The sequence below is a fragment of the Sceloporus occidentalis genome, unplaced genomic scaffold (genome assembly GCF_023333645.1).
Source record: "Sceloporus occidentalis isolate IW3139 unplaced genomic scaffold, rSceOcc1.0.p SCAF_64, whole genome shotgun sequence".
In the NCBI taxonomy this organism is placed as follows: Eukaryota; Metazoa; Chordata; class Lepidosauria; order Squamata; family Phrynosomatidae; genus Sceloporus; species Sceloporus occidentalis.
In genome coordinates, this window is record NW_028317044.1 from 5,508,228 (window position 1) to 5,517,230 (window position 9,003).

Here is a 9,003-nt window from a genome sequence, read left to right on the forward strand (position 1 = left end):
TGTATCCCATCCTGAAGCCAGGTTGAAATGGATCTAGGTAATCTGTTTCATCCAAGACTGTTTGGAGTTGAAGAGAAATGGAAGACTGGAGACCGCTCTGTAATTCTTCATGTCCAAGGGATCTGGGGAGGGCTTTTTCAGAAGCAGCCGTATCACTGCTTCTTTTAAGCAAGATGGAAAATAGCCCTCCCTAAGAGATGCATCTATGATATATCTCAGGTGAGTCCTCAAAGCATCTCCTCCTTGGATGACCAGCCATGAAAGGCAAGGGTTGAGAGGGCAAGTTGTCTTCTTCACACTTCCAAGGAGCTTGTCCCCATCCTCAGTACTCACAGATTCACAATGATCCAGTATGATCTTATTCACAGAGTCACTGGAATGTCTTTACTGTTTTTATTGTTGAGGTATGGAGCAGCATTGAAAATGTTCAGATGTGGCAGAGAAGCTAATGGACACTCGCTGCTCTTAACCAGGAATTGGTTGCAGCTGTGGCTCCAGACAGCAGGGGATTGTCCAAGATTGTGGCGGAGTGTGCCAGAGAGCAGCACATAGCACTTGTGTAAATATGCGGTGACATCTGGAATGATGGACAGTAATCCAGGTAACACAGGAAATTGTACAGGAAGGGGTTGAGCTAGATTGCCACATGGCAAAAGTGTATATCAGCTCAGATCATCATTGTACAGTGTGGGTTTTGTAATTGGTGGATGGGGTTGGTCTAGCTCTCGTGTATGTTTTGCAACCAAAAATAAACAGTGCCTCTTGGAGAAAAGCCAGCCTACGGTGCTTTAATCTAGCAGCTGTGTTTCCTGGCAAAGCTCCAGTCTGCCAGTTTGTCTATCTACTCACAAGCTTCCAAGATTGCTCTGAGTTCACCTCTGCATTTTCTCCCAACATTTATACTCTCATTGTTTAATCCAGTTTTAGTACTGGGATCGGGGGGGATTGATTTCTTTTGGATTTTATTGTAACCTCGATGAATTTTATTGTTGAAACCAGCACAGATTCTCCTTCATAGAGCGGGCTAGAAATAAATCTTTTCTTATTATATTATGCTGGCATCCAAGTCGGCTCGTATCTCGTGTGTGTGTTTGCCTTTGCTGTTCTTATGGCTGGGAATGGAGCTGAGGAATGAGGAGAGAAGAAAGGGTCAGTTTTGTGCAAATTCACAACTTCTGCGCATCAAAGAGTCCAGTCTGTTGAAATAGCAAAGAACTTTATTAAAACACATAGTCAGAAATTCAGTGTTTAAGCTAGAACTGCCCTCCCCAAGCCAAAGAATATATTGAAACCCCCAAACCTAAAACTCCACCTTCTACCAAACCTAGCCCCCACCTACAATTCCCACCATCTATCCCCCACTTTGCCATCCCTCTCACACGCACAATCTCTCCCTGCCCCAGACATTCGAAGAAACAGGATCCCTTTCTGTTACTACAGATCCCCAACTTTCTTCAGCCAACATCCCACAAATTCCGAATGCTATCCTTGCTATTCTAGCCAGCCGCAACAAACCCCAGCCCCCCATCTAACTAACCTAAACCACGACCCATAATCCCCCGCCAAATTTATAACCCAAAGCAATTATCTATACTAGTAGCAATTAAAACCTAAACTTTACTAAACATAACTTTAAAACATAAACAGACATATGGACAGAGAAACTGTGCAAATAAATTCATATGGGCTTTTTAGCACCGCTGGATGGAAAAAATATTTTTGTATTCCACCTTTACAAAAATAATGTTCATTCACTTCTTGGGTTTGTGTGGCTTTTCTCCTGTGCTGCCTCTCTGGTGACTGAATAGGCCTGACCTCCGAGAAAAGCATTTTCCACAATGCTGGCATTTGTATGGCTTCTCTCCTGTGTGGATTCTCTGGTGTGTCAGTAGGTTTGACTGCCGAGAAAAACATGTTCCACAATGCTGGCATTTGTATGGCTTCTCTCCTGTGTGGACTCTCTGGTGTCTCACTAAGTCTCCCTTCAAATAAAAACATTTCCCACAATGCTGGCATTTGTATGGCTTCTCTCCTGTGTGGACTCTCTGGTGTCTCACTAAGTCTCCCTTCAAATAAAAACATTTCCCACAATGCTGGCATTTGTATGGCTTCTCTGTTGTGCGGACTCTCTGGTGTGTCAGTAGGTTTGAATGCCGAGAAAAAAATGTTCCACAATGCTGGCATTTGTATGGCTTCTCTCCCGTGTGGACTCTCTGGTGTCTCACTAAGTTTACCTTCAAAGAAAAGCATTTCCCACACTGCTGGCATTTGTGTGGCTTCTCTCCTGTGTGGATTCGCTGGTGTGACAATAGGTTTGACTTACAATAAAAACATTTCCCACAATGCTGGCATTTGTATGGCTTCTCTCCTGTGTGGATTCTTTTGTGTGTCACTAGGTAGGACTGCTGAGAAAAACATTTCCCACAATGCTGGCATTTGTATGGCTTCTCTCCTGTGTGGATTCGCTGGTGCCTCACTAAGTCTCCCTTCAAATAACAACATTTCCCACAATGCTGGCATTTGTATGGCTTCTCTCCTGTGTGGACTCTCTGATGCCTCGCTAAGTCTCCCTTCAAAGAAAAGCAGTTCCCACAATGCTGGCATTTGTATGGCTTCTCTCCTGTGTGGATTCTCTGATGTCTCACTAGGACTGACTTCAAACAAAAACAGTTCCCACAATGATGGCATTTGTATGGCTTCACTCCTGTGTGGATTCTTTTGTGTGTCAGTAGGTTTGACTGCCAAGAAAAACATTTCCCACAATGCTGGCATTTGTATGGCTTCTCTCCTGTGTGGATTCTCTGATGTGCCACTAGGACTGACTTCAAACAAAAACATTTCCCACAGTGTTGGCATTTGTATGGCTTCTCTCCGGTGTGGACTCTCCGATGCATGAGAAGGATCGACTTGTATGCAAAATGTTTCCCACAATGCTGGCAGTTGTATGGCTTCTCTGATGTGTGGACGCTGTCATGACTGACAAGATCTTCTGTAAAGAAGGAAAATAATACTGAATATCAGAGTTAAGAGAGGAAAGTGTTAGCCCAAGATTTAGCCCTACGTTCATACCTCCCTATTTGATATTAAATTAATAAAGTTGGGGTGGGTGACCTGAGCAGGACCCTGTTGCAGATGCCCCAAATCCAAGAAACGATTATATCCTTACTCACAGGAGCTGGCAAAGAAGAGATTGTGGGGGAACTACCTTGAGGTAATCAGTTGAAGCAGATAGTCATACAGACTGTTGAAAAAAGATTCCTTTAAACATGTGTAAAATATTTTGATTGAAAAGTGGCATCATATCCTGTGAGACGGCCAGAGAGTCCTGAGTCTGAGCACATGGCGTGATGCAAGCCAACTGCAGAGGACGCTTCATGCTGTGTGGCACCAGGAGATGGATCACAACCAATACACAATACAGGACACATGTGGATTGCTGTGGATAGGATTGGATTGGAGTTGTGTATAGAAGAGATGGTGAACATGATGGAAGTCAGTGAAGAGAGCTTGCAAATATTTTGATTATATTGCAACTCAAGATAGAGAACCTCCAAAGATTCGGATGAAATCAACTGTGTCTGTGACTTATGTTTAATTGTGAAATGTGGCCAGTGCATTGCCAATACCTGTATCTGGAAAGTTGTTTCCATACTGTCCTATGTTATTGTTGAGCTGCATCTGGGAGCATCATGCTTGTGAACGGGACTGGAATTCAGCGCCAACAAGGACCTGAGGATCGGTGTGGTAATCCCTTATGTCTGAGGTATTGCCACCAAGCACCCATTGCATTCAATTTGATTTTGGACCATATTTTCCCCACCCAGGAAACTTTCTAAAACGATTTAAACCTTATAGAAAACTCGGGTTCTGCCCACTAGCAACCATTTCAGTATAAATATTGCAGTCCAGTTGCAGACAGACACTCTGTTGGTTTACATTGCTAAACGCCTCACTACACTCGCCAGCTCCACTTGCCATGGGAGTTACTGACTTCTCTCCCCATTGTGGACCCTCAGCAATTGGAATCAAGTTCCGTCTAGGTTACGTATTACCATTAGCAAAGCCTAACATCTATTCACCACTCCCACCTTTGTTACCTAGTTCTTGTGTGTTTGTGTGGACACCTATATGTGTGTGCATGCGTGTACAGTGCACCTGCGTCATACGCGGGCACGTCTTATGTGGATTTCAGCATACACTAAAAGCCACACTCGGAAAAGGGGCGGCATGCCCCATAAGGGTTAATGGCGCCTGTGCGGAGCCCCATTCATTTAAATAGGGCTCGAGAATAGATGGGATCCCCCTAACAACGGGGGGGGGGGGGGAGATCAGGAATGGGATGAGTCCCGAGGCCACTGTTGCCCCAATCTCTCCTTTGAGCTAAGTATGAAATTCCCCTGAAAGCATAGCACTTGGGAGTGTCCTCCCCAGACTCCAGCATTTCGGGTAACAAAGGGCCTCTGGAATCACCCATGGAGCTAAGCAAGCTCAGGTTGGAAAAGAAACATTAGACAAAAAGGCATTTTTGTGTTGCCCTTTCCTCTCTTCATAGACATTGCTCATAATTTCTAAATGGAACGCCTTAATATGTTTGAAAACAAGGACCTGAGCTGGTTCTCACAGGTTCGGTTCTTAAAATCTGTCAGTTTGGTGGCTGCCTCCCAATCCCCAAGGCCCCTCTCCTGGCCCTTCCCAGAGGTCCCTTCCTCTCCGCACAGAGCTAGGAGATCCTGGCTTTGCTCCAGCCTTCCCCTCCTGGCTCCCATCTGCCAGATCCCCTTCCCTTTCTCTGTCCGCTCTCCAACCTTCCCTCTTGCCCATCTGCACTGCTTCAGCATCTCATTTTCAGCCTCTCTTCCCTGCCTTTCTATTTTTCACTTTCCCTCCGTCTCTCTGTTACAGACACAAACCCACAGAGTGTGATGCATAAAAGGGATCATAGAGTCATAGAGCTGGAAGAAACCGCAAGTGCCATCCAGTCCAACCGCCTGCCATGCAGGAACTCTCAATTGAAGCATCCCAGATCATCCAGCCTCTGTTTAAAGACCTCCAAGGAAGGAGGCTCCACTACACTCCGAGGAAGGAGTGTGTTCCACTGTCGAACAGCCCTTACTCTCAGGAGGTTCTTTCAAATGTTGAGGTGGAATCTCTTTTCCTGCGGCTTGCATCCACTGCTCTGGGTCCTAGTCTCTGGAGCAGCTGAAAACAAGTCAGCTCCCTCCTCAGTATGACATCCCTTTCAGGCCCATTTGTTGAGAAAGGCAGGATAATCAATATACAAATAATTCATTGGCAAAGGCAGAGCAAGGGGGCTGGGACCTGGACTCCAATTTTGGTGAGGGTGAAGTGCCAGGGAGCAGCCTTAAAACAGCCTTAAAACATCTATAAGGCAGGTATGGACTACTGATAGGGTTTGGAGGAGATCTCAGGGGCAACCCCACATTGTATTGCCGGGGGGGGGGGGGAGTGACGGGAGATGAAATAATATTTTTCCCCCTCAACATCCCGAAACATCCCTTTGGGGAAGTGGAGGCCATTTTGCCACTGTTGGTCCCTCTCTGAGCCATTGCAGGCCCAAGGGGGGCTTTCCCCTAAGAAGACTCTCCAGAGCCTTAAAAGGATGGAAGAGGGGCCAAAAGAGGTAGGAAACGTGCTCAGGGATGTGCTGAGTACCATTTGGGTGAGAAAAGCATTAATCTCCATGGCTTCTTCCCATAAAATCCTAGCATTAGCAGTTAAGGATGGGGTTATTAGAATCCTTAGAACCTGGAGAGAAATAGTGCCTCACTGAACTACAGATTCAAATATTCTACAGGATGTTGCTATCACAATTAATCTAGGCTTGAAAGGGATCTAGGACTCCTAGTAGACCGCAAGTTGAACATGGGCCAACAGTGTGATGAGGCAGCTACAAAGGCCAGTGTGATTCTCGGCTGCCTCTATACAAGAATAGTTTCTAGATCAAGAGAAGTAATAGTGCCACTCTATTCTGCTTTGGTCAAGGCTCATTTGGACTAATCCTGTGTCCAGTTCTGGGCCCCACAATTCAAAAAGGATGTTCACAAATTGGGGCATGTCCAAAGGAGTGCCACCAAAGTGGTGAAGGGTCTGGAAACCATCAAGCTGTATGAGGAGCAGCTTAGAAAAGAAGATAAAGAGTGGATATGATATCCATGTTTAAACATTTGAAAGGGTGTCATGTTGCGCAAGGAGCAGGCTTGCTTTTGCTGCAACAGAGAAAATGAGACACCGCAATGGATGCAAGGCACAGGGAAAGAGGTTCCACCTAAACCTTAGGAGGAACTTTGTGACAGTAAGAGCACTTTGACAGTGGAATATACTCCCTTAGAGTTTGGTGGAGTCCTCTTCTTTGGAGGTCTTTAAAGAGAGACTGGATGGCCATCTCTTGGGGGTGATTTGAATGTGTATTCCTGCATGGCAGAAGGGGGTTGAACTGGATGGCCCTCGTGGTCTATTCCAACTCTATGACTCTATAATTCTAGTGGAACCATAGCAACATGATAATAATGAAAGGGCCCTCAGTCTTTATAGAAAGAGCCATGGATTCAGGTTCCTTACCTACAGAAGCCACATTTTCATAATTGTCCATCATTACAGAATTGTACAAAAGTTTCTGTTTCGTCGTCAACAGATTCCATTCATCCTTGGAGAAATATACTGCCACATCGGCAAAGGTCACCTGAAATAGAAAATAGCCCTCATCCAGAGAGTGACAAAGAAAAGGGGAGGAAAGCACATGGTGCTTCCCAAATGTTATTTCATCACTTCAGAAATAAACTTTAAATTCTGTTAGCAAGCAAAAAGCTACTGCCTTTCAGATCAGTTTGTCTTGAATCCTTTCAATATAACATACAATGTAATAAACAATATAATTTAGGCCATGGCTGGGATATTGAGGATGGATTAGGATACTGACTATCCCAACACATAGAGTACATTTAGCCACAAAAGAATTATGGTGCATTTAGCCATTTCTTGCCACATTTCAGAGGCAAAGGTCATTTTAAAAAACAGTTCTGGGGAGCATTCTGGACTTGAAGGCCACTGGGCCACCCCCAATTTAGATCCAGAGATGGTCTCCCATATCCCCAACATTTCACAGACAGGAAAAGCAAGGCACATGTGGACAAGCAACACCAGAAGGTGGTGAGGATGACCAAGGTTGTTTAGGAGGAAGATCACACAAGCTAGGAAGGGCACAGTAGTTTGCTTTTGCTTCAGCCTCCTGGCAAGGGAAGACCCTGGCAACTTATCTCCTCTCCTGTCCCCATTTTTGAGTTGATGGGGTGCAAACTCCTTGGAAGTCACTTTGCAGCAACCCAAGGCAGCTGAGGAGAAGGGGCAAAGTGGGAGGAGGAGAGAGTGGGGTGACAGAGGATTAACCAGGACTTTCTCTGCCAAATTGGAACAATATGTTCTCCGCTCGCTTTCATGAACAGCCCCAGCAGTGACACAAAGGAAACTAATAGTCAGGATGTCAACTCACCAAAGAGTTGTTGTACTTCGACAGCCTCTTCCTCTTGGAGCCCAACCCCCTCTGCTTGGCCTCTGTGTTGGCCATTAGGTTTTCCTGGTGGCCCTGCACCTGTGTCTCTTTCAGCAAAATATGGCCCAAGGCTGTGTAGAAGGAGACTGAGATGAAGTTCCTGAGAAAAGAGACTAGGGTTAGGCTTGATTTGTCAAGACACAGAGAACAGCATGCTGCTAGTGAGATACGCAGGTGACATATGCCTTTGGGCCAATGCAGAGGTGGGTATCCCCTTCCTCCCTCTTCACCAAACAAAGCCCTCTGGACCTAGCAGGGATTCACTGCAGCTCGCCTACACAACAGATACTCCATGTTAAACGCTTTTGACATTGCTGTGTTGCGCAGCACGTGAGGCAACACGTTAACGTATGGCACCAGATTCTCCACCTTGACTGTAGTCAGTAGCTTGTGAGCTGAAGAAACACCTGTCGCTTTCTCAATGAGCAGAGACACTGTAATCTTCTCTCAGATCAGGCTTTTATTCATATAAGAAATTCCACTGTGTACAACACTATATACATCGACACCATCCACCATCCACACCAGTAACAACCCACTCTGAGGCTCACACTGTCTGACTCTTCCTCAGTGACAGTTGAGAATGACAGTTGACAGTTGCATCAACATTCCAATGATGCACTGTTTAAATGCTGCCACTAGAGCTGTCAATGACTTCCACAACAGCTCCATCTAGTGGCCACATGCATGTCATTTCCTCAGACCTGTTCACCATGGTCCTGACACTCCATGCCTTGTGAGAGTGGAGGGGGGTCAGGGGATGGGAATTGGAGAGGACCCTGGCTATGTCCCTGTCGCTAGATGTGAAATGAGCGCATCATCTGCTGAAACCTCCTGACCTCCCCAGTGGCCCTCAGAGGAGAATGCCTTCCTTTTGCTTCTGGCTAGAGAAACACAGCTGCATGCTTCTCCAACACTCTCATCAGGCATGGAATGAACATGGAGCATGGCTTCCACAATTCCCACTTTTCATTTTGTATTCCTTCTAATTTCACATCTATTTTAAACCTCTCCCTCATTTGACGATAAAGACACCATTGAAAAATCTAGGCCAGATTCTTTAAGTTTGATCTCTACTTTTCCTTGCGATTCTTTCAGTACATCCTTGTATCTTAACCATTGAGTTTTCTGGATACCTTTCCTCCCAAAAAGAGCCTCATGTGACGAACACCATGAAGGTATTTTTGGACATATTCTACACTTCTTTTCCCCCCAGATCTTCAATAGAGCTTTTCTTACGAAATGGTTTGTGCTTTCTTTATGAACTTTCTCTTTGCCGTAAATTCGGGATCCATTCCACCCAAATCTTAAATGTTCACCCTCCAGACATAACAATTGTTCATTCTCTAACATAAACCATTCTCTAATCCAAACTAAACAACAAGCAGCATCATAAAGTTTTCAGTTTGGTAAACCCAGCCCTCCTCTACTTTTGT

The 9,003-nt window shown here is 45.3% G+C and overlaps 1 protein-coding gene across 1 annotated transcript; it reads right to left on the minus strand.

Annotated features, from left to right (window-relative positions):
* Positions 1–1,471: 1,471 nt before the first annotated feature.
* LOC149287156 (uncharacterized) lies at positions 1,472–7,582 on the minus strand. Its single transcript, XM_089493521.1, has 3 exons — positions 7,508–7,582; positions 6,580–6,700; positions 1,472–2,989 (listed from the first exon to the last, which is right to left on the minus strand). Exons 1-3 carry the CDS (start codon positions 7,580–7,582, stop codon positions 1,752–1,754), a joined length of 1,434 nt encoding a protein of 477 aa, XP_089349647.1. The 3' UTR covers positions 1,472–1,751.
* Positions 7,583–9,003: the final 1,421 nt, after the last annotated feature.